Source organism: Salminus brasiliensis, chromosome 19, assembly GCF_030463535.1.
Source record: "Salminus brasiliensis chromosome 19, fSalBra1.hap2, whole genome shotgun sequence".
Lineage (NCBI taxonomy): Eukaryota > Metazoa > Chordata > Actinopteri > Characiformes > Bryconidae > Salminus > Salminus brasiliensis.
Window position 1 is genome coordinate 26075074 of NC_132896.1, and position 26958 is coordinate 26102031.

Here is a 26958-nt window from a genome sequence, read left to right on the forward strand (position 1 = left end):
GAGAAGACGTGGCAAATGTACAAAGCCATGCCTGGAGGATTAGCGTAGCCATATTGTTTTGCTGCCGGTCACTAATTCAATTAATTGTGCGGCTTAGAAAAATGACTCAGACAGAAGTTTCGGTTCATTGAGGTCATGAGGAAAAGGTGTTTCTTCCAAATGGGGACATACTAATTCTCACAGAAGTGAGGTAAGTTTGAGATGGAATGCTTAAACAAATACTCCAGTGTTCTGCAACCCAATCTCTGCTGTATCTGTGGTGCAGGGTCGGTTACCATGGAAGGGCATTCGGATACATTACCTTGCTCTTAGAAAACAACAGAGAACCTGAAGACCTGAAACTAATTTAAACAAAAACAGAAAAGCTTAGTTTTGCCAAAAAGGTTCTGTGGCATAAAATGACATCATGAGTTTTTATGTACCATTTCATATGACCCTGCCTGGTAATGGACTCAAGCTTTGCCCTCAGAGCCTCAAGATGTACGCTGACGCTGTAGATGTGAAGGGCCCAGGACCTCATGAACATGGCTTGTGACTAACGCCACCATAGCAATGCTGGGTGATGCCGCCAACCAGCACGGTAGGGACGCTAACACTGTGGGAGTGATGCTAACGCCTTTATATTGATGCTATTGTCGCAATAGCAATACTAACGCTGTGATAGAAATGCTAAAACCACAGTAGCGTTTCTGGGAAAGGCTAGCAGTTGCTGTGGTAGAGATGCTAACACTGTGGTAGCGATGTTGGCAGAAGCCAGTGGCCTGCACAGCGGAGATGCTATGCGGAGGTCCTTCACTCACTTAGCCAGTCAGTAAGTGAAATTGCCTCTTCTTGGTGGGACCACCAAGCGGTCAAGAACATTAGGCAGTTGCTTGACACTGCAGAATATGAAATCTTGGTGGTATTATATATTAAGACGCTCTCCTGTCTTGCATAATTAAGGGTATGGTTATGGATGACTCTAAAGGAGTTTGGGGGTAATTACATAACACTTTCATACATTTCTCAGCATAAGGATCTGACAAGTCCCAATTTGTGATGGCTGGATGACTGGGTCATCCATAACCATAACCATATGGATCTCCATAACATCAGGCAGGTCTTGTGGGGTGTTTCCAGTATTTAGTGGTCGGTTCCTATCCGAAGTATAGACCGGTGAACCCGTAACAGGATCATGGGCTCTTAAGGCTCACTCATGAGATCCATGAAGGCATGACCTCACAATTTACAGGACTTAACAGATCTGCTGCTAACATCTTGGGACCACAGGACACCTTTGGAGGTTTTGTGGAGTCCGTGCCTCAACAGATAAAGGCTGTTTGATTGGTGGCATGAAGGGGACCTACACAATATTATGCAGGTAGTTTTAATTTTATTGCTGAAATGTTTTACAGCAAGATTACAGAAAAGAACAGCAAAATATGTCTAAATTATTGACTGATGCAGGAGAGATTAGGCGGAGAAATGCTGGAGTATTCTTTTAACCTCTTGACTCTCAACCTCCACAAAAAGCATGGTCTCAGTAGGGAATGGTGATGTGTGTCAGTAGAAAAAGTCAGGCTAATTTTATCTAGGAAGAACAGCTTAAACGCAGTACACAGAGCCAAGAGGTAGTTTATGACACAGCAACTTGAACTGCTTAGTATACAGCAGTTCTGGTTACTGGTAGCAGGAGCTTTACTTGAACATTAAATACAAGCTACCACAAGCTACCACACCCATGCCAAAATATTTGAAACAATCTTTTCCCACTCAATACGGCATTCACATCCGGTCTAGCCTGTGTAGCTTTTACTGGTGTGACATATTTAAGAGCTGTGTTAAAGCTCATGCAAAATGTGTCAGCAGTTTTGGGTTCTTGTGAATCACTGAGTGCACTGTCTGCACACTCAAAGGGTTGAGAGAGAGGTTCTAGCTTGAGTTAGTGCTACACTCTTAAAAATAAAGGTGCTACAAAGGGGTATTTGAGTCCATACCATAGAATATTCTCATGTGGTTTGATTTTCACTGGGAGTGTAAAGAACCTTTAAACAGTTAACTCTTTATGCTCTGTAAATTTTATTACACCCAAAAGAATTACTAATTGGTAATGCAAACTGGCAAAGGAATGCAAACTGGCTAAGCTGTTCCTAAGTTATAACAGTGTGGAAAAACCAGGAACTGCCACTGGTTCCAAGAGGTTTCAGAGGTTAAAAGGTTTTTCACATATCCAGTATCTCTTTTACAAAAAAAAGGGGGTTTTCCGGTACCAAAAATGGTTCTTCTAAGCCATCGTTCAAAGAAGCCTTGGTAGAACCTGTGTATCTAAACTTCTAGACTTGCTACCCAGGGTTTGTCTTGTGTATTTAAGTAGATTCAGAACAGCTAACCCAGACAGTTTCTAGACTACATGTTGTACTGGGGCACACAGCTGTACCCCTCTGCTTGCCTAACAATTCCATTATTATTCATATTAATAATTTTAATAATAATGTTAGTAACAATATTACTAGTTAATAATAGTAATAATAATAATAATAATAATAATACATTGACCTTTTACCTCCATTATTTTAGTGGAGCACAGCAACATCTGATCTAATGATGCTCCTGAGCTGAACTCAAAAAACAGATGAAATTTAGATGGCAAAACAATTTTTTTTTTATTATTTGAAGAAAAAAAACAACAACAAGTAAAAAGAACAAGTAAAAGCAAAGTGGATTACAATGGTCAAGCCTATAGACAGTTACTGACATCGCTCATCTGTAAGGTTATGGCAACTCTCATTGAGTTAAAGCATTTAGCGTAGCATTGCAAAGCAGTACGGTTTGTTAGTGATTTGGCTATATTGATTTCATTTGCTAGCAAGCAGATTTACATGCTGCAGACGAACAATTCACTGCATGATCCAATTTAGTGGATGGATCTTTTTGCAATGAATGTTTGTCTAATTGCAAGTTGAAAGAGTTGTCCCGAGTTTATCTCTAGTATCTCATCGCTTTCACCAGTCCCCCACCTCCCTGCAATTAGAGTAACGAATGGAATGGTGTGAAATAGCCTGGCCATCGCTTGCATGAAGTGAACTGCTAAAGTGAATGCTGAAGCATTTTCAAATTCATTACTAATATTCTCTTGTTTTTCTCATTAACAGCACTATAACCTGCTCCTCCTTACAATCAGTGCCTCAGGGGGATAAAGAAGAGGCCTGGACACTTTAGTGTTAGTGCCCATGAATAAGCTTCTAAAATAAAAGGCAGGAATAAAGGAAACCAGCCTTTTTAGCAAAGAGGAGAGTCATTCTATTTCTGTACGTCAGTGAAACAGAGGACTACCTAGACTAAAAGCAGCCTTGGAGTTAACTATCTGCACAAAACCCCAGTCACAGTAGACATACACTTAACCCAACAACTCTTTCGGTTCGATCTTCATGTTGCTTTATGACGAAGTAATACATATGATGTGTCATGGAAACCACCATGTAATACGTCGCTAGATCAATGTTGCCAGAGTTTGCTAGTAATGTTCATGGGTAATTTGCCCAAGCTAATACCTGTATAAATGGCAGATATAGGGGTACAGTATTCTCTTGATTTATGCATCGTTGTCACATATAGAAAGTTGAATGATAACAGCTTTCATAAACAGAACGCACCCCAAGTCACCACAAAAAATCAAACCAGGGTAAACTAAGTAAAATTGGGATGCTATATTGACTTTGTAGCCAATTATGACCCCGCCCAAAATGATGATTGTGGATCAGTCAAATCAAATCCTGAATGACAAGCTAATTGTCCTTGTGGTAATTATTCATGCTAGTTACATTTAATTGACTCCTGTCACTCAAATAACCTTACACCATTAAGCTTTTTCATTCCACTTTACCTGATGGCCCACTTTTACTAACCTCACTTTATACAGTTTGTGGCCTATATTGAACTATCATCAAAGCAAGGAAATTTATTTTTTAATTTGCTTCCTCTTGCGTGCATACTCAAGAGGAAAATGTGAAAACTCATTTTACCAGGATATGGGGGAATTTTGTTATGTTCATTTGTCCATTAATACAGGATTAACCTGGGCTTATTTATTTGGGTTATTTTATGGTACGCTCTACGTAAAAAGAGTTCTACTGTGTACAGTATTGAAAATAAATGTATTGGTCTACTGACTATTACAATAGTGGAACTACTGTTTGGTGCCAAAAACCTTTTTTAAAAGGTGTTTATCATGTAGATAGATTTATTTATTACATAAAATAACTTATAGACACTGGAACATGCAGTCTGTAGAATAGTTACTGATACAAACAGTGTGTGGCAGGGCAAAACTAACATGGAGGAACCTTTAAGAAAAGGTTTTTAGAAGATTCTAAAGGTTCATTGAATGTTCCTCAAAGCACCTTCAGAGGTTCCTCAACAGTTTTTAAACTGAAGAACCTCCAAACGTTTCTCAATGATTTTATACTTTTACCAGCGTAGTACTTAATACACCAAAGTTTTGACAATTGTGGCTCAAAAATGTGGCTTAAAAACATACAAAGAAACTGTACTTAAAGTCTTACTACATTACTACAGGTGGAAACATGGAGCTTAAAATGTATTTGAGTGAATTCCAAAGTATTTAAGTTAAAAAGTTTTTTTTCAAAGACAGATCATTTAGAAAATAAGAGGTAAATAAGAAAAAAGTTACTTTTTTGATGGTATGTGATATGGTGTGGTGATTAATGAGTGGTACTGATACTTTTGTTAAATAACAATCAGCATAGCACTTTCTGATGCACATAAATATGATTTATTTGCCATGCCATGGTCTCAAGATCTTCACAATCAATCAGAGCTTCAGTCTTTAAGGTTTAGTATAACACATCATTCGTGTGGGATAGTTTTGGAGACATTCAGTATGTTTGTAAATGTTATTACAGGACACTTGTGATGTTTTTGACCGATTAACACAAGTTAATCCCATGCATAATAGCTTCCACTGCGCACCAGTTGAAAAAAAATATGTAATTTATGTTATCCTAACTGTTTTTTTTAGCTGTCATTAGCTAGGGAATTTACAGCCAATCATCAAAATCTCCTTAGGAAATCAAGCTATGTGCACTAGATCTAGGGCAATTCTTCTCAGCAATAAGGCTGCAGAGAATACAGACTTTACACTAAAGAAAAACTGCATGCTAAAATGAAAGTAGACTTGACCAATATCTTAGTTCACACAAGACTAACCTGGGTTATTACTTCAGTTCATTCATATTCAGTTCAGTGGGTAAAAGTAATCGTATTCCTTACAGACACAGGAAAACACAGTCTGTAAAAGCTACTGACATAAACGCATTGGTGTCAGGGTGCCCCTTTCCTGCTCTTGGCCCTGTAAAATATGCTCTTTTGTTTGTTTTTGCTTGGTTTCACTTCTCTGCCCACGTCTCTGTCTAGTGCCCCTCCTATTACTCATTGTTCCCACTGGTGTGTTGTTCGACTACCCCTATTTTCACTGCGTTTCCATTCTTTAGTCTTTAGAATAAGTAGCCATGCATGTTGCCATGTGCCTTTACCTGGTCTCTGCGTTTATCCTCTGACTTTATTCTGTTCTGTGAACATATTTAACCCCGTAAAAGTGTTATTATAAATTTCAACTACTATAGAACAGCCCCAACACTTTGTACAGAAGAGTAATACACCTTAGTATGTAATACTCTTTTCTGCTTTAAGGGCTTCATTTACTTTGCCCATGTTTGGTATGGAGCCAAAAGTCTACATGAGTGAAATACAAAATGATCAACATTTAAACATATAGTTAAATATATATACAGTTATATATAGTTAAATTCTTTTCATTAAAGACAATACATTTTATCAAAATGCACAAACTCACTTGACTGGCAAAAAGGAAAAGAGTATAATCTGGTGTTTGAGGTCAGAATTGAGTATTTTAAAGGGCTAAAAGAAAATGTAAGGAGTGAAAAGTACAATTATTAGCCTACATTTCAATAATACCAACATAAAGTGCAGTTCACTATCAACCGCGCTCAACAGTACAATACCAAAGTACAGTTTCTCAAGTCATTTTTACCCCTGCTCCAAAAACAAGAAGAACAAACCTACAAATCAAGCCAAGGATATGGGTAAGGGAAGCAGATTGAACAAGACCACAATTCACCCCGGCCCCAGCCCTGAACAACACGGGCTAACAGAGAACTGAGGCCACGGCATTTCAAAACAAACCTCAGATTGGTTTAAGATTGCCTGGCTGGGGATGAAAAATGATGCGTGGCAGATTTAGCCGCAGCAAGGAAGACTGAGCCTGAACAATGGCAGTGTTGACGAAGTTCAGGCTCTTAAAGCACCATTTTGGGGCTGAGTCTCGCTGATACAAGACTTGGCATAGAAGGAATGAAGGGATTAGAATCGCTGTAGCAAAGCAACAACACGTGCTCAGAAAAACATAAAAGGCAAAGCTTTTGAAAGCTGATGACAATGAGAACATTTCACTGTTTACAGTGCCAGCAGATGTTGCCAGTTAAGCCCAATATGTTGGAATATGGAACATTTTTTATATGCTTAGTTTTATTACATATTAAGACACTCCCCAGCGCTAGATATCTAAGGGCATAATCTGGGAAGATTCGAAGGGAATGCGTCTCTCATTACAGTGAGGAATGTTTGCCTGTGAAATACGCTTCTGCTGCAAATTAATTTAAACAAACCATGCACAAATGTGTTGCTTTGGCTTTCAGATGCCACCATATTGTGCATATTAGCCTCACAGCTTGAATCACAGTTGATATTTTATGTTGGTATAGTGCCTTCACTGAGGCCATGGGAAGTATGTGCGCTCCTCTCTATGGCACGAAAAAAAAAGCTTGTCTTCATCGATAGACTTTTGCAGCAAAACACTTTTTAATCTGCTGTTTATTTTATTGTTTTCTGCTGAGCAGACTGAACCTCCAGCAGTCTAAGGGGCGTTTGGCAAGACACGACCATGAGCCAGACAGTTTTGACAGTTCCGCCTTAAGAATATGAACGTCCTTCCATTGCCCCGACTCACTGCCTCGGCCTTATCTTCTCAGACAGTTTTTTTACTTGAGTGAGGGTTTTGCTTGGACAATGTTTTAAAAAAAAAGAGAGACAGCGAGAGAGAAGAGCACAAGATCAGCCAGAACTGTTTTGTCTGCCTGGCCGAAGCAACTGCCGCAATAGGCATGTGCCCTTCTCCCTGTCAGGCTGGGTTGGATGTCACAGCATGCCATTTAGTGAAATCGCTCATTCAAAGCAGCATCCGCTGTGCGGAACGTCTGTGGTCCAAGAAATCACCATCCAGTGCTTTGGCCAGTTGAGACAAATATAATGCCTAATATGCAAATTAGAAAAGCTGAACATTTAAGCCAATAGCAGCTGTCATCTTATCGGACCAATAAGACATAACGCGAGGTCTGAAACCCTGAGACCACTAGTGAAAATGATATATGATTTTTTTGTAAATTGTAAATTTGGTGGTGTGGCCCATGTTGCTTTTTTCTTTCTAATAAAGTTAATCTGGCTCCTCAGAGCCCCTATTGTAAATGTACAAAGTATGTCTTATGAATATCTTCCCAAAGTCTAATAAACCTCTGCTGTATTTAACCTGCATTGCTCTCCTCTCAATGTAGAATTCATGGTCCTAAAAGTGGGTCCGCTTTATATCAGCATGGCCTAACCAATTATAGGGCTAACATGGCTCCGCCCTCTCTTCATGTCTGAGCAACCTGGAGAGCTGAAGCTAAAGCTAAAGCTAAACCTGTCAAGCTAAAGCTCGAGCCACGACTGGGGGAGTGATTGCACTTTGTGTCCCCTTGTCCATCAAGTCAGGCATGTTTATTAAAATATTAAGGCCATTCCCAGACTGTTCTCAGACGAGATTTCTGAAGAGTGCATTTTGGTCATTTTTGAGGACTTCACTTCAACTCCCTAGTTTAGTATTATACAAAAAAACTCAATATATAAAAATGTGTTCCCAGGGGCTTTAACCCTATAAACAACCTACGGCTGACAGTGTTCTTGTGTTACCAAAGAATAGCCCCACCAGTTTGTACAGAAGTCCCTGTAGTTACTGAGTAATATACCATGTGTAATAAGCCATCCTGCATTAAGGGGTTTTAATGACAGCATGCACTTAAGCTGGATGGGCTCCATACGTTTGGTCCAAAGGCTCTGATGAGCAGATGAGGGCTGTCTGAAGACAAGCTTCATTCAAAAGGCGTTTACTTTAGCCCTTCAGGACAACTGATATTAATCAACATTAGCCTTATTCCAACCGGTGTCATTTTCATGAAGCCAATTTTGTCCAGTGTAATAAAACATTTCACCCTAGAAAGGGTTATGATAACTGACACTTGTTGGAATAAGCCTTTGTAAATGCTTTACAGAAGACTTTTGTAGGTGTTGTATACACTGCTCTTTTAACAAATTTGCATAAATTTTAAATTTTCTTTTTAGAATTTCTAAAATTCTTTTGTTCATTTCAAACAAAATGTTTAATGTTTTCTCTTTTTTTCACTGCAGTCTTGATGACAGTGACTCATACAAAACAGGAACCATATGAGACAGAACAGCAACTGGAAGTTGAGTGCTTTTACAAGCAGTTGTGTCTCATGTCTTACTTGCACAAAAACATCTGCACAGGCTTGATTTTTAATAGCCCGCCCGCTTTACACAAATGATACCTGCCGCATGTGCAAAATCTTGCGTTGATCATCTTCAAAACCTAGTTTAATTACTGCCCACACCTCATACGTCCGGTTGTCGAAACTCAAACTGCCTCAAACTGCCGGTTGTGACACAGGCCATTTCTTGTGCAGATCCGCCCACATTAAGCCTTTGTCATTCTTGTGTAGACCTCTCCTGGGAGTATATACCCAAAAGAGTCATATCACCAATTTCAGGCATGTGGGAATTAGGAGTTCACTCCAAGGCCTTTGCACACAGTGCAATTAAGTTTAAGTTTCCATCCATGCCAAGTTTACAAGATATTCTCCTGTAGCTGTCTAGAAGATAGAAATGAGTCCTATACACAAATGAGCTGATGGAGGAGAATCAGATACAGCTTAGCTAGAACCTCATGGTTAACTTGTTTATTTAGCTAGCATTAGCTCCCCAAATAGCCTTGCTAATGTCACTTATAAGGAAACCATCCCTGAAGATCATCTGAGTTACTACATTGATTGGAGCAGACAGAAAGGCTACAGTAACTATGATAACCACTCTGTACAATTGAGGTGAGCAGAAAAGCATGGGCTACAACAACAGAAGACCATGTTGGGTTAGAATTACACTATATTGCCAAAGGTATTCACTCACCCATCCAAATCATTGAATTCAGGTGGTTCAATCAATTTTAGGGCCACATGTGTATAAAACCAAGCACCGAGGCATGCGGACTGCTTCTACAGTGGGGAGAACAAGTATTTGATACACTGCTGATTTTTCAGGTTTTCCCACTTGCAAAGCATGTAGAAGACTGTAATTTTTATCATAGGTACTCTTCAACTGTGAGTGATGGAATCTAAAACAAAAATCCAGAAAAATACATTGTATGATTTTTAAATAATTAATTTCCATTTTATTGTGGGAAATAAGTATTTGATCATCTATCAACCAGTAAGAATTTTGGCTCTCACAGACATGTTACTTCTTCTTTAAGAAGCCCTCCTGTTCTCCACTCATTACCTGTATTAACTGCACCTGTTTGAACTCGTTACCTGTATAAAAGACACCTGTCCACACACTCAATCAGTCAGACTCCAGCATCTCCACAATGCCCAAGGCCAGAGAGCTTTGTAAGGACATCAGGGATAAAATTGTAGACCAGCACAAGGCTGGGATGGGCTACAGGACAATAGGCAAGCAGCTTGGTGAGAAGGCAACAACTGTTGGTGCAATTATTAGAAAATGGAAGAAATGCAAAATAACGGATAATCTCCCTCGGTCTGGGGCGCCATGCAAGATCTCACCTCGTGGAGCATCAGTGATCTTGAGGAAGGTGAGGAATGAGCCCAGAATTACACGGCAGGACCTGGTCAATGACCTGAATAGAGCTGGGACCACAGTCTCAAAGAAAACAATCAGTAACACTCTACGCCGTCAAGGATTAAAATCCTGCAGTGCACACAAGGTGCCCTTCCTCAAGCCAACGCATGTCAAAGCCCGTCTGAAGTTTGCAAATGACCATCTGAATGATCCAGAGGAGGAATGGGAGAAGGTCATGTGGTCTGATGAGACAAAAATAGAACTTTTTGGTTTAAACTCCACTCGTCATGTTTGGAGGAAGAAGAATGATGAGTACAACCCCAAGAACACCATCCCAACCGTGAAGCATGGCGGTGGAAACATCATTCTTTGGGGATGCTTTTCTGCAAAGGGGACAGGACGACTGCACCGTATTGTGGGAAGGATGGATGGGGCCATGTATCGTGAGATTTTGGCCAACAACCTCCTTCCCTCAGTAAGAGCACTGAAGATGGGTCGTGGCTGGGTCTTCCAGCATGATAACGACCCAAAACACACAGCCAGGGCAACTAAAGAGTGGCTCCGTAGGAAACATCTTAAGGTCCTGGAGTGGCCTAGCCAGTCTCCAGACCTGAATCCAATAGAAAATCTTTGGAGGGAGCTTAAAGTCCGTGTGGCCCAGCGACAGCCACGAAACCTGAAGGCTCTGGAGGAGATCTGTATGGAGGAGTGGGCCAAAATCCCTGCTGCAGTGTGTGCAAACCTTGTCAAGAACTACAGGAAACGTCTCATCTCTGTAATTGCAAACAAAGGTTTCTGTACCAAATATGAAGTTTCTTTTTCTGGTGTATCAAATACTTATTTCCCACAATAAAATGGAAATTAATTATTTAAAAATCATACAATGTATTTTTCTGGATTTTTGTTTTAGATTCCATCACTCACAGTTGAAGAGTACCTATGATAAAAATTACAGTCTTCTACATGCTTTGCAAGTGGGAAAACCTGAAAAATCAGCAGTGTATCAAATACTTGTTCTCCCCACTGTATAAACATTGGTGAAATAATGGGTCACTCTCAGGAGCTCAGGAGCGTGGTACCATGATAAGATGCCACCAATGCAACAAATCCAGTCATGAAATTTCCTCGTTACTAAATATTCCACAGTCAACTGTCATAATTAATTGCTACAGACCCACAAACTTCATGTGGCCTTCCGATTAGCTCAAGAACAGTGCGTAGAGAGCTTCATGGAATGGGTCCATGACCGAGCAGCCGCATCCATCACCAAGCGCAGTGCAGTTTTGGCGATGTAGTGTATGTCAGCCATGAACAGAAAGCTAAGATTGCAGTGGCCACAGGCTCATCACAACTGGATAGTTGAAGACTGGAAAAACGTAGCCTGGTCTGACTTGGAGCCAGCAGCATGAATCCATGATTCCAACCGGCCTTGTGTCAACAGTCCAGGCTGGTGGAGGTGGTGTTATGATATGAGGAAAGGTTTTTTTAGGACACATGCCACAGCCTACCTGATTACTGCTAAATATGTGCTTCCCTTCATGATCAAAATACACCCATTTTCCAACAGCTACTTCCATAATAATGCACTACTTGAACTTTCTGATAAACAGGCCCCAGTCTGTGAGATTGGGCTCACTCTGAACCCTGTAGTGCCACTGGGCTGTGTTCTGAGCCCTCTGCTCCTCTTCCTGTTCATCCATGACTGGCCACATCAGAGATGATGATGAATTGGCCTACAGGGAGGAGATCCAGCACCTGGCAACTTGGTGTTCCACCAACAAGCTCATCCTCCACAACAAGAAGACCACCAAGAGTGGACACTCAACATACCTCAGCTGTATGAATGAGGCACAATACATGACATTTGAAGTTACTTAATGATTCTTAAAACAGCATTATTCGATTATTGGTATTTCTGGCTCATAGGCTCACCCTACAGTTGGAAAGTGGAGTTCACACTTTGAGCCACCCTTCAAAAAGCTTTACACATGCATTTCTGGACAAGCTGAGAACAGGCAACTGCCATCTGAAGAGAAGCATGTGGACTAAATGGCAGTACATTAATATGAATATAATTTTAGGGTAAAAATGCTGCATGCGGTTGCTTTAAAGGCAGCCCCATGCTTTATTCATTCAAAAACAACATCAAAGTATCCCTTTATCTGACCTCAGTGCTGTTGCAAGGACACTCTTGAGTTTGGAGTACACAAGCCAATTTCTCTGACAATCATAAAACATGGCTCTCCAAAATGCTTTCCCGTCCCTGAAGCCAGGATTGCTTCTGTTTGCTCATTTGTCCAAGTGTACTGAATTTATGGAGCCGGGATGCTCTCTGTGAGGATATTTGATCATTTAAGCACTCGCAGCCAAACCCGACCAGAGAGCGATACGACTTGTTTTTTCTCCGAAAGGAACGGATGAGCGCTCTTGCGCCGTTTCGTATATTTCCAGCTGCACAAATGTGGGCCATTGAGAGCCGTCGTTAATGAAGGCTTGCAGATAGACACGTGGCCTGTCTAGAGCACAGCACGGAACATCATCTTCTTTAAATAGATTCACCTTATAAGACTTGGGCTCCCATGTGCCAAGAGAAATGAACATGTTAGCTCTGCCAATGCAAGTGGTTACCAGGACAGCACTGCACTGTTGGGGTTTAAAGAAATTACTTTGTAAAAGCTAGTATTAACTTCCTTTGTACTTCATACATTTGCATCTTTTCTGTTGTGTGCCTCTGCGAAAAGCTCCATCCTCCACTGGACCTCTCCAAAAGGTCATGGGGCCACTACTGCCCAGGAGATAAGATGAATGACTCCTAAAGGGTCCCATATCATGATTTTTTCTTGTGTTTTATTTTTAGGTCCACTTATGATGTATGAATGACCCTTAGAATTAAAGATGCTTCTCCTGTTACTGTGCCTTTAGGGTATATATATATATATATATATATATATATATATATATATATATATATATATATATATATATATATATATATATGTGTGTATATATATGAGCTCTGAGCTGATTGGGTATGCTCTAGTGTACCTAAAACACTCTATATAACAGTGTGAATGGGTTGACATCAATACCCAGTAAACTCAGATGTCTCGTTTCCAAAAACCAAGAGGAAATCTGGAGTTCCTGTAAGCCTACACTGATGCTCTGCTTGAGTATCTTCAAAAAGTGCTCCCATGAAGTGGGGGGCTCAGTTCTTTGGCACGGTTTTGCGTTGAAATCCCCTGACACCATCTTGTATTTGTTTGCGAACTGATCTCCAATTTGCCATGAAGCGGCGCCACCTGGATAAGTGCAACGGGAAAACGAGAAGCCTTTGTGAGGACTGTGACAAGCCCAGCTTGAACCATCATTTATACACGCTCAGTTTGACAATGTTCCCAAGATGCTCCCTAACAAGTCTCGGATGTTACATTGTACCGATCAGGTCTGAAACAGAAAACGACAGTTGCTGTTCACATGTAATGAAGAGTGCACCTCGGAAGACACTTGTTCTAGGTAACGCAGGAAATCACACTTTCTCGGGGGGATCCACTTAGCATTGAGGCGATACAGCAGAAATACTGAAGACGATACTTACAGATGTTTTCATCATGAGACATGTTGTGCCTCCCAATTTCTACGCTTTTCCAAATCTAGCTGACAGCTTACTAAACAGACACTGTCCACCTGCCAACACTACATTCGAGACTTAATGGGAAACACACATTTTACTCACTTTTTAAAATACAATTTTGAGATTAAACTAACTTAACTCATTTCCCAGCCTATTCAATACATAATGCAAATGCTGCTGCAAAATAGCCTAAACAATGTAAGTACATACAGGTCATCCACCAATGCAGCCTATAGACGTTTAGCTCCGTCTTTTAATGCTAAACTGAGGCACAAGACAGCACAGCCAATCAGAACTCAGATCTGTCTTAAAGACTTGGTAACAAAGTGACCCCTTAAAGGTTACCCCATATTGTACATTTTTCTGTGTTTTATTTTTAGGTCAACTTATGATGTATGTATGACCCTTAGAATTAAACAGGTTTCCCTGTTACTGTACCTTAATAGGGTCAACATATATAAATGAGCTCTGCTCTGTTCTGATACTGTAGTGTGCACTCTATATAACAGTGTGAATGGGTAGGGCTAAGGTAAAACCAGCCCAACCTATTTACTTTTAGTGGTTAAATGACATAATTAATTATGACCTGTTTTTTTGGTCCATAAACCCACACAAACATAATGAGTATGTGGCTTTGGCGTGCAGGGATGGGTGGGTGGGTAAGTATGAGAACACGTTTGTCTTTGAGACAACAGTTGTGCTCTTCCTCCTCTATTTCCAGATGCCCTGAAGTGCCTGAAGTGGAATCAGTCACCCAGTTTGAGGACAGGAAAGAGATGCTATACAAAAACTAGGCATTTTCTTTAGTGCATCCAGTAATGAGAGACATAAGAGTAGAGAATTCTTAACTGGCTTCTTTTGAGACAAGCATTGTGGAATCCTGGACATTAATAGCAAATTAATCCTCTTCCTTTTTCTGGAGTAATGGCCTGTTCTACTTCTCTGTAAAGATGTAGAAACAATGCTGGGAGGATTTGAATGCATTCAGCCACAAAAGCATGAGTGAGGTCAGCTACTGACTCTCCAGAATTATTTCATGCCAGGAATGCAGTTTCACTGCTCAACAGCCCAATGCTGCTGGGCTTTATAACCTGCTTGCTGATGTTTGGTATTGGGCATGGTGACCTTATAGGGTATGGTCAAACTTTGTATTTGGAGTCCTCAATACCATGTTACGTTAAAGCTGTCATGAAAAAAAAAAATTGTATAACAAAAAAAAGTAAAAGGAAAAAACCCTTAACTCTTCATGGGCGTCAACATAAAAGATTTTGGAGGTCAACATTTCTGTTGGCCCATTCATCATGAAACTTTGACACAATGTTGATGATTCAGTGAATATTCAGTGATGCTAATGGCAGGTTTTACAGCTACCAAGAAAACTGTTTTTCAACTTTGGATTTCAGCTATATAATTCTGCGTATCTAGTTTTAAATAATTGAATTTGAATGGAATATCTTACAGCTAACCAAAAAGACAAAATACAGAAATAAACAACATTTAGTAATTGGGAGAATCAAGCATCTATTTCCAGTTGGACAGTGTTTATTGTCTGGTTGTTTGGTTTTGTATTGTCTTTGTTCTTGATTTATATGTGTTTCTAATCATATATGTCACTGCCCTGCCTCCCCTACCCCCTACCCCTACCCTTCCCCACTCCAGTTGTAAAATGTAATATAAATGCAATGCGAAGTTGATCACACATGAAATATGGAGTATTTCAGGTCCATATTACATCAAGTCAAAAGCAGCAATAAGGTTTTTTGCAAGACAGCAACAAGGTTAAGATTAGTTGTAGGTTTGACAGTAATGTAAGGTTTAGGGTTTGTCTTCTGTCATTTTCATTTAGTTATCTCTTAAAAATGAAGGTGCTTTAAATGGTTCTTTGAGGGATGCCATAGAGAAACCGCTCTTGGTTCCAAAATGGATGTTAAGTGTTAAGTAAATGCTATGAACCTTTACATCAAATGAAAGGTTCGTCTCACATTTCTATGGCAAGCATGGGTCTTCTATGGCATTGATCAAAGAACCCTTTGTAGCACCTTCATTTTTAAGAGTGTAGTTGAATGTTACCTAAAATTTGAGGTGCCCATCCGAAGACCATCACCAAATCAAGTCTTATCGATTGTACAACCTGTGCGTTTACAATTGGAGCAATCAGGGCACCTTAAAGTAGAGCAGAATTCACTAATTATAATACGTCTCTAGATATTTTAAGACGTATGCTGCAAACAGTGCTCGTTAACATAATCCATCTTTCAGGACTGCTGTTCTCTTCAGATCACAGATCTGTGTATTTTATTATTTTTTTTAAATATCTGTTAACACAGCTAGTCCGAGTCAGTGAACCAGCTCAGTGAGGGAGCTGCCTTTCAAGATTGCACTTAAATGCTGTACGAAAGCGTTTCAGTTAAATATTAAGTGAAAGATGGGGGATACAGTTTTGACAGCGGCACATCTGTTGATATGCATATCAAAGGCAAGCCATGAATGCTGTTGACAACTTCCAGTACTATCGCCGCGCCGAGCGCAAATTTGGAGAAACGACACATTCTGCCATCATCAAAGGGCCTCCAAAGTGCCTCATATGTTGCAGGCAGTTTGGAAGCATGTGCTGCGTAAAGGCAGGACAGTGAGAGAAAATGAATAAATAAATAATTAAATAAATAAATAAATATTAGAAATGGGCCAAGCGCTCCCACAGGACATGCATGGATCTCACAACCAGTCTGCCCTTACATTTAATTAGATCGTAAATATCCAGCCTCCTCTCTCCTCTAATTCTGTGCCTCCTTGGCCTGTGTGAACTCGCTGGTCCATTATCAATTATTTATTTAATCATTTGGCTATTGTGTGTTCTTATCTGGGTGTCCGGCTCATTAGGAGAAGGCCGTCACTCGTGTGACATGCAGCTTCTCAGGGTGCTTTTGCTTCAAACCCCCTTTGGCCTTCCCCTCCCCCCTAAATCTGGCCCTTGCTCGCTCATTGACTGATGTGAGCTGAGGAGGTATGGATTTTTTTTTCATTGACTGTCAGTGCAGAGAGGCAAAATGAGATCTGTTTGTTAATGAGTGCCCACTGCAGAGCTTGGGGGGTGGGATTCCCTCTGATTTGCAGGTGAGCTTTGCGAATGGCCATAGTGAGAGTCGAGAAGCGCTTATTAAAGGAACGCTTCTTCCAAACGTGTTCACATTGCAGCATCCCAGTTACTACAATTCAAAGAGGCAGTCCGTGCGAATGGTTCCACGTTAATTTAATCTTTCAGTGGTTTTCCAAATCCCCTCTGTAATTATTCAATTAGGAAATAACCAAAGTCACTCATAGTTGTTAGGATGTAAAATGCTGCATTCTAGAGAAACCGTCCGAGTCAGAATTGCTCACAACAGGGGTGAATGGAACCAGGCAGCTGATGAGTTGAATGCCTGTAAAAGCTACAGCACAGAAAGTTATTACTTTGAATGATTTCAAATACAATAACCTGCCTAACATGCCTAAGGCCTTGTTTTATGGTCAGATGGGGGGGGATTAACATTATATATAATTCTATACAGTCTGCTGATCACTCTGGATAGCAAATAATGCTTATATTTACTCTGTTGAATTCTCCTTATACAACTCAAAATGACCCCTAATCTTCTATATTACGCCACTGAGTGGACAAGGTGATGGATTGTTTTGCCCTGATATGCCAACCTATCATTAAGTGCCTTCACATAAGCACTGATAACACACAAAAACATACCCTAGCAGTATAGAGAATATGGTTACCATAGTGATACACAGGAATAACAATGAAGAGCAAGTGTTGCCTTGATAGCTGTGCACATTTCTAAAAAAAGTACATTAGGAGGAGAAATAGGCGAATATTATCTCCTACATACACAGTCCCTGAAAACCCTGCTTGCGTAATCAGACATGCGATCTTTTCAACAACTATCAGGAACCTCGGCAGAGCTCGGGTTAGTCTGCGTTGCCAAGGGAACTTGTTTTGAATTCAAAGAGATTTTGAGTCAGAAATACCAACACTGTAACCCACAAAGCACTTCCAGCGCCGACTATTCATCCTCTTATTGTGAAACACTTTCACTTGCAAATCAGAGTGGACAACCATGAGAGCTGCAAAGCGTCGCTAGAAAAGAGGGTATCGTCACCATCGCATCCAGAGGGAGGAAAGAAAAGTACATCTTTGGCATGTATGAAACCGTCACAACTTCAGCACAGCCTGCTTGTGTGTGTGGGAGGCAAGTGGAAACCAAGGCTACCACAGATATCACACCTTCAAATGCACTGATATGCACCAGAGAGGGAGAAGAGAAGAGATGGGGTTGATGGGGCTGTTGAATGAGAATGGATAGATTGGGGTTGATGGGGGGGCGGGGGGTAGTTGGACGGGATGGGGTGGATGGAATAGGGTGGGTTGGAGGTTTAACCAGGACTTTCTGGCCAGCATAATAAATACACTTCACTGAAATCTCTTGTGAGGCGAGGAGTTTGGGAACATGAGCAGGCTGTGCATTATTCATCTAAAAGCCAGAAATTGGATTGCTTATACGAGGCTTATGGGATTACACACTGAGGCAACTGAGTTGTCATCCTTGCAAGGCACCCAGGTACTTTCAGTGTATTCGGGGGAGGGTGGGGGGGAGGCGGTGGTGAATTAAGCCCCCGATTGCTGGAAATGAGTAATTGATAAGGCCATTAGTGCTAGATAGGAACAGGGGGAATGAACAATTCTTCCAGAATGAGCACATTTACAGCAAAGCTTTAGGGGACTGACGTCCTATCTTTTTTTTTTTTTTTTTTTTTTTGCTGTCCTCCAACCCAAAATCAGTTCACCAGTCCAGCCTGGTGGAAGACTGAGACTGTAGTCCAGTGCCTTATTGCACAGCAGCATCAACAGCAGCAGCAGCAGCAGCAGCACTGTCTCCTGCAGCCCTTTGCCGAGTACTTACAAGCATGAGTGACGGAGAAGCTGTTGGACGACTCGAGGTTATCTACGTTGTAATTCAGATGGAAGGGCTTCTCGGTCATGTTTTGGTTGGTGTTGTAGAGCTGCACGGCGAACCTGAATGCGCTGTGCTCCTGCACCGTCGAGCGCATGAAGAGCCCACCTTTTAGGGGGGACAGAAGAAGGGATGAGAATCTGGAGCTGGAGACACATAACCTGTCTCAACAGTATAACACTCAATTGTTCCCCATCGTACGTTAAACGGGGGCTAAACTGGAAACGCAGGGCAAGCACACCGCACGCCCAGTCACTTAAGGATCTCAACGTTCTCAAAAGAACCAAGCCTTGCTGATTTTTCAACACAACTTAGAACAGAAGTTACCCCCTCTTTATCCCCTTATTCGACAGCCCAGCTCTCTTGCGTTTTAATTAAAACGCATCTAAGCAAGAGCGACACTGGCAAGAGTTCAATCTGCAGCCGGTTAAGTTCGCGTTAAAGACTGAGAGCGATGAGCAACGATCCCAGCCCAGCGTTTCAATTCTTAGGCATGGTTTTATTCCAGCAAAACTAAACGATGGAGAGATCAAATCTTAATAAGGAAACAGGCAACAGGACTCACCTATGTTTATCTGGTTGGGGAAGCCTCCGAGAGATCTGCCAAAAAGCCACATTAGAAAAAGGAGCACGCTTTGTGCCATTTTCATCTCTCCCCAAAACAAAAATCAGCCCGTTAAAAAACCAACTGAATTCATATACGCAGTCGTGGGCGCAAAAAGAACCCCGCAAATCCTCCAGATCAATGCGCTGCACTCACAGTGCACCAGTTGGGTTCATTGAGGTGCGAGTCGAGCTGCAGGACCTCAGAATAAGAGCGAGAGAGAGAGGAAGAGGGGGAGAGGGGAGAAAAGAGAGAGAGAGAGAGAGAGAGAGAGAGAGAGAGAGAGAGAGAGAGAGAGAGAGAGAGAGAGAATGTTCTGCAACTGAGAAACCAAAAAAAAAGGGAGAGGACTTATCCCAAAGATGGTGGTTGGCGAGTGTGGCGGATCGGATCGCGAGAATACGGCTCCTCCAATTGGACCAGCGGGTTGATATTGATCAAACTTGAACTGACGTTGAATAGAGAAGAGGAGGAGGAAGGAGAAGGAGAAGAATGAGGAGGAAGAGGAGAAGGAGAGCTCTCTCTAAGCATCGGACTCGAGCAGACCCTCGCTGCAAGGCGCGAGCAGCCTGCACACTGCGTCGTGTGTCAGTGCTGGGATCGATGGCAGCGCGGACGGACGGTTATGGCTAAATAAGCAGTGGCCGTCAAGGAATCGCCAAGGAAGTTCATTGGGCGAGCAGGCAGATACGGAGCGAAACACGTGCAATCTCTCTCTCTCGCGCGCGCTCTCTCGCTCTCTCTCTCACTCCCTCTCTCTGATTAAAGCCCAGCGCTGATAGCAGCTATAGTGTCTTGGGGGACGCGTTGTCTCAGACAGCTGACCGGGAAATAAGCCCCCCCTTCATCCATCCAGTTACATATGGAGAAGTGAACCTGCAGTAACGCGAGACCCCCTTTTTATTGACCACTTTCGATCGCTTTGTTCGGAATGATTTACCGCCCCCTCCCCCCCACCGTTATCGGTTGACTATTGGACAAACAGTATAGCAAGGAGGGGTGAAGGGTTTAGGGGGATGCTTGGTAATAAAATAAACACCATGGTACTAATAGCAGTGTTAAAGGCATTGGTGGTGCAGGGGGAAAGAAAAACCCGGCTTGTTAGAGAGTAGCCACAGCGGCGTGGGCTATCGTGCTGACCTGAAATGCCCCCTCCCCCCCCCTCACCTATGCTATGAATTTTCTATGAATTCCTGTTTTTATTCGCGACTTGAGCTGTAATATCCAGCGGCGATCTTCCACATAGACCCGCAATGAGCCAATGTTGGGGACGCTGTCCGTGGTGCTGAAATAACAGGGGTGCTGAAATGAATCCAATGGACCTCGTTTTGCTGCAGTCTGGTTTGATTTTAAGGCGAGCAGAACTTCTCCAAACCCCCCTTTTCATACACCCCCCACCAAACATACACACACTCACTAGTTCTTCGTCCTTTAGAGATTGACTTTATTTATTTATTTATTTAATAACAGCCACCTATAGGCTACCCGCTGTGTATTGCAGGCAAGAAAAAGACAGTAGAACAATTCAGGGATTACAGCTCCGTTTATCACACTCCGCAAAGCTCTCCCAAAATTGAGTTTTTAATTGCATTGCAAATGGGGGGAAGACTTCAGCTATTGATACTGTAATGGGCTCACCCCCTCATCCCCCCACCCCCACCCCCAGTGCAGCCGCGCGCAAAGAGAAACTTCATTGCAAGTTCTTCTCCTCTGCGGTTCAAAGATCAGTAACGAATGTGCTCCCAGTAATGAGTTACAAAGACAGATATATAACTTATATGTTTAGTTTAGCTTTTGGTAATTAATGTTTCTTAGATAAGGGCTGCAGGTCCAGGGGTTCGCAGACCCAGGGAATTGTAGTACTCTGAGATGCTGGAGCTGTCGTCTCGCTGCTTACACGCGATCACTCAGGTTTGTTGACGGTGGAGCAGATAGATGCTGGTGTTCTCAGGGTACGCCCGTGTCCGTGTTACCTTCTGGCTCTCTCCTTTTAATTATGCTGTGATAATCAGACCTGCCGGAGTCATCAGACATACCCAGATGCTGATGATCAACATTCTCTGCACTCCATAAAATTCCTCTTAGAACTAACTTCTCTCTCTTTACCTTCCCCGAGTAAATGGCCACCCAGCCCGATCTGCAGGAAGATTGCCCGCTGAGGTCCCCTCTACCTGCATCTAACCAGCTGCCACCTACCAGTCCAGCCAGCGGGTCCCCCCCAACCCGCCACCACCCATGGCTCACCCGCCAGCCGCTGCTGCCTGTTTGGTGGCCGTGCTGAAACCTAGATGGACTCGTGCCTGTCTGACACTATTAATATCACAACTATTAACTTTCTGTTGTACCTGGTTTGGTAATTTTTATCATTAATGTTTAAAACAGTCTGGCCAGAGGAGGATGGGTCCCCCTTGTGAGTCTTGGTTCCTCCCAAGGTTTCTTCCTCCAGCTCTGAGGGAGTTTTTCCTTGCCACTGTCGCCGTTGGCTTGCTCACGGGGGTCTTTGACGCTTCATGTTATTTCTTCTTTCTTCTCTGTCTCTGTTCTTTATTAAGTAATAATTATGTAAAGCTGCTTTGTGACGACAACAGTTGTAAAAAGCGCTATACAAATAAATTTGACTTGACTTGATATACCGTTTTAATCTGCTCATAACTTGCCCTGCCTTGTGGCATTTGTTCATAAAGCCTCAGAGTGAGATTGTCAATTAAGGATCACCCTCCTCTTCTTAGGATATGTTGGCTTAGAGCAAAATACATGGAATTGGGTCCCATGCTGTAAGCAAAAATGACTTCTATATAATATTGGGAAATGGGTCTTTGCTATTGCTCTCTTCATAGCAATAGTGAACACCTTTTGGGTGCTACATAGGACCAGGTAAAAACAAATCTTTTAATAACTATAGTTTCTACTTCATAGAACCATTTGGAACCATTTTGCCAGGCAAATAACCTTGACTGAGCCATGTTCTAATATGATATATATATTTATATACTTACACACATACAATTGTCTTAGAACAGTTAAAGAACTGTAAAACTCCCAAATATAAAATGTTTATATTTATGTTACTTGAATGTCTTGCCGGCTTCGGATGTCCAAGGTTAGGTTAGGTCTGTCTCCAGTAGTCTTAAACCCACCTGCTTCTCAATTGGCTCTGTATTATCTAAATGACTAATGTTTTGCAAGTTGTGAAAGTTTGGCTTCTTCACCCAAAAGGGCGACTATGGCTGTATCCAAAACTAAAGGTAGCTGCCTTGATGCCTTGCTGCCCGGGCTGTCTCACAAGTTAGTGCTTTAAATGTGTACTAATGAAAGTCTGTAACTAAATCACTGATGTTTTCAAGAGATGGACAGCCAATTGAAAACTGTTTGTGTTATGAGCTGTGTTAGCATTATCCATTAATATTTTGTTATCTGAATAAAAAAATAAATAGCATGTTTTGAGAAGGTTATGATACTGTACTTTAACTCAGACATGACTGGGTGCAATCCTGTCTCAGAATACTGTGTGAGTAGAGCATTTGTTATGTTTCAGACACAGCCTTTATGTCCAGCATCTCAAAATGACCTTTTATTTGACATACTGCAGTTGCTACTATTGGATGCAGAAGTGGTCATTTTGATAGTGTACTGGGGTGGCAAGGCATTTGAGATTCTGATGCAGTGTTGGGGAAAACGATTTATAACACTGTTGTTGCTTGATACTAAGAAATACATGAGATTATATTTAGAGATGCCAATGGAAATTAGCACTGAAACTACTTGTAACACTGCTATACACCAATCAGCTATGTTAGCACCACTGACAGGTGAAGTGAAAACCTGGGTGGACTATATTATGCAGCAATATAGTCAGTTCTTAAAGGTGATGTGTTAAAAGTAGGAAACATGGGCAAGCATAACCATCTGAGCGACAGTGTCATGGGCCAAATTGTGATGGCCAGATGACAGGGTCAGAATATCTCCATAACACCAAGCATATATTGTAGGGTGTTCCCAGTATACAGCAGCCAGTACCTACCAAAAGTGGCCCAACAAAGGACAACAGGATTATGGGTATCCATGGCTCATTGATGCATACTATGGAGGCTCCACCTCACAGACTTGGTGCCACATATCACAGGATGCCTTCAGAGGAATGAGAGTTCATGCCTCATCAGGTCAGAGCTGGTTTGGTGGCACAAGGGGAGCCTACTCAATGTTATGACCAAAAATGAAAGCGTCTGTCAAATGATTGCAGTGCACAGTGTTTTGCGGTCATTGTCCATCGTTGTCATCATTTAGCAGCCTATGGTTGCTGGGCAACAGTCACTTTACACTTGAACTGCATTACTTGGCAGGGTATTTGTTCTATTTCTATTTGTTCTATATTCTCATTATTAACCATTTACATTCATTATATAAGGATTTGCTTATTTGATCTTATAATCTAATGTTGGCCCCAATTCATTAAAAGCAACAAGCCATAAAAGTGATTTTATCTCGGTTAAGGGAGTTAACTGCTTTGAGTTGTGCCAAAGAACACCCATAACCATGATAAAATCACACATTCTCTAATGACTTGCTATATTTAAGCATTCCAGTTGTCATGGTTCTTTATACCATTGCTGTTACTAAATAAAACCTTGACAAATCCAAATTTATTGAAGATATTTTTCTGTTTCAAAGTGTCTGTTTTAAATGTGAAACATTTAGTGTAAACATTTATTTAGGGATAATTGTTAGAGACATTTGGGCTAATTGTAAAAATTCAACACACCTACATATCGCTAGAACTAGACCAGGTTTACAACCTGAATGCATGAACATATCTGCACTGAAATCATTTTTTACTTTCAGGTGGCAAATGTATTCTTAACTATAAAATACAACAGCAAATAAACTGTATGGCCAAAAATATTGGGACACACCTCTTAATCATTAAATTCAGGTGTTTTGTTTAGTCCCATTATCAAAAGTGTATACAAGCAAACACCTAGCCTTGAAGCCTGCCTTTAGAAAATAGTAAAAGAATGGGTGGTTCTAAAGAGCTCACTGACTTCCAGTGTGGTATTGTAATAGGATGCTACTGTTGCAACACCAGCAAAGTCAGTTGGTTAAATGCCTTTCCTCCTAGATATTCCATGTTAAACTATGTGTGGTGTCACTGAAGAGTTTTTATTAATCACAGTAACTCAGAGTTTAGAGCATAGTGCATAAGTGTCCAATGCTCTGCTGACTGAATACCTGCAGAGCTCCACACCTGCTGTTAGAGCTGCAAAGGGGGACTAACTTTATAGTATATGCCTATGGATTTACAATGGGATGCCTTGGTGTAATTTGTGTAGGTGTCCCAATACTTTTGTCCATACAGTGTACTTTAGCCTGCCTGGCTCTCACTGCTTCAAATGCTGGCACTTAAAATAATATTAGTGGGAATTCCGTGACACACAACTGAATAGCTGACAAACACTTATAATGAAAAAAGTTACTTTTATGGTACAAAAAGAGTCTTCAGGGTGAATCTGGAGAAATATCTGTCCAATTACTGTCTAACTTTGCAGGCCATGTTGCTATGGCAACATGAGAAGATGACCAAAAGCATGCTCCACTTTCTCTTAAACTATATAAAAAAAAACACTCCGCACTTTACCCGGCATTATGGCTTGTCCTGTCACATTGCAGTTGCTTAACTGTGACCGAAGCATCACACAGGACAAATGGCATTGAATGCTTTTCCCACCAGCCTCGGTGACTTGATATCTTGCAGTGAGGATTGTCTTTTGGGGGGTCAAAGGTCAGTGCAGTATATTCACCTTTGGGTGTGTCCCTGGTGGCTCAGCTATGGACAGAAAACATAATCTAATAAGGCCTGAGTACATGTTGTGATTGAGATGATGGAAGAGCAGTGAAAATGCGCTCGTCAGGAATTCTCACTGAAAGGTGTGAATCATACAGTATGTTTACAAATGTCTTAATCGGAGGAAACAGTAGGCCAGGCATACAGCATTGATCATGAGTCAAAGGGTCAAAAGGTTAAAACGACTGCCCTAATGAAGCACATATGGCTCAGAAAGATGGTGTAACATTGGCAATTTAGAAGAGAGGACATAGATTGAAGGACAAACTGACAGTGAAAATCAAATAAATATTATCATTTATAATTTTAATCGGATTTTGGAGGCTGAATTAAAGCCTTGTGAAAAAACAAAGCTGCTTTATTGAGATTATACTTCTTTTTTAACCTTATTCTTATTCATAGGATTCTCTGTAAACGCCACTATAAAGGCCTTAAAAGAGTATTAAAAGTATAAAGAGTATGGGGCTCCCTGGGGGAGAGCTTTGAAATGGTTAATCTAACAGTTACACGATAAAACCATAGCATTTTATTTATTAATATTTGTTAGTATTGTTGTTCTTGAAGAAATAAACCCTCACTGCCCAGATAAATGGCTTCATAGCTTTTAATTTTCTCAGAAACCAGACTTGTGCATAGTACGGTATATGGTATATGTATTTATAACGTACAGACATTTATGGCATTTAGCTGACGCTCTTATCCAGAGTGATTTACAAGGTTACTCGTATTACAGAGGTGGTGCCAATGTAGTGTTAGGAGTCTTGCCCAAGGACTCATTGGTATAGCACAGCACAGTCACCCAGACCGGGAATCGAACCCCAGTCTCCCACATGGGGTGTGACAGGTAGTGGTGTTATCTGTTGCGCATAACAGATCATAACATTAAACCACTTGCCTAATACTGTGTTGGTTCCCCTAGGGCTGTCAAAGCATAAAGCTTTAAAGGTCCATAGAGAACTCTAAAGGTGTCCTGTGGTATCTGGCACCAAGATGTTAGCAGCAGATGCTTTAAGTCCTATAATTTGTAAGGTGGGGTCTCCATGAATCGCATCAGTGAGCCTTAGACGTCCATAACCCTGTTGCCGGTTCACTGGTTGTCCTTCTCTGGAGAACTTTTGGTAGGTACTGAACACTGCATGCTGGGAACACCCCAAAAGACCTGCCTGCTGTTTTGGGAATGTTTTGACCAAGTAATCCAGCCATCACAATTTGGCCCATGTTAAAGTGTCTCAGATCCTTGTGCTTGTCAATGTTCCTGCTTCCTGGTCTGTATAAGGGTGACAAAAGGTGTTCATGATACAGGTTAACTGGTCCACAATGGTGCATTGATTGCTCTGTAGCATTCCCTAGACCCGTCGTGTGGCGGTTCTAGAACATCCCACAAAGTTAGTGGTTTCAGAGATGCTACCATGCTTCATGCCCTTTTGGACATCTGTCAAATTGTAACAGGGGTGGTCATAATATTCTAATATGACTGTGACAGTGGGCAAAGGGTAGTAGCATCTCAGAAACCACTAACTTTGGGGGATGTTCTAGTAAAGGTGGACCAAGAATGGACTTCCCACATGTGCCACAGTGGACCAGTTAACCTCTATAATGAATACCTTATAGGTTTTTCATGGTGCAGGTGATGTTTTCATTAACTCAACCACAGGTGTCAACCATGCATTTTGTGGAGGTTTTCCATAGCCCAGCTTTCCATTACCCATATAACGTATTTTATAGTCTAATGCAGTTCCCTCATAAACTTTGGTCAATTAATGCCAGCAATTCTGTTGCCTTCAGATTTGTTTTACACTCTGTTTTATTAGACTTATAAGCCTAAAAAGTTATGTGATCAGACTGTGAGATGAGAGATGGGAGTGTAGGCATATCGTAATGCCTGAGAACTGGGCCAAACCAT

General features: G+C 41.4%; 1 protein-coding gene across 5 annotated transcripts in view; it reads right to left on the reverse strand.

The window, feature by feature from the left end:
* The window catches only part of gria3b (glutamate receptor, ionotropic, AMPA 3b), a 169386-nt gene extending 149330 nt beyond the window's left edge, over positions 1 to 20056 (reverse strand). For 2 of the 5 annotated variants that reach the window (XM_072663162.1, XM_072663160.1), the window contains exons 1-2: positions 19178 to 20052; positions 18562 to 18720 (exon numbers count right to left, since the gene is read on the reverse strand). In XM_072663162.1, the coding sequence (XP_072519263.1) occupies positions 18562 to 18720; positions 19178 to 19262 (244 nt within the window). In that variant the 5' untranslated portion in view covers positions 19263 to 20052. Of the gene's footprint in view, positions 1 to 18561; positions 18721 to 19177 lie in introns of all 5 variants that reach the window. The other 3 variants (XM_072663161.1, XM_072663163.1, XM_072663164.1) reach the window with 3 other exon arrangements.
* Between the last annotated feature and the right edge of the window lie 6902 nt (positions 20057 to 26958).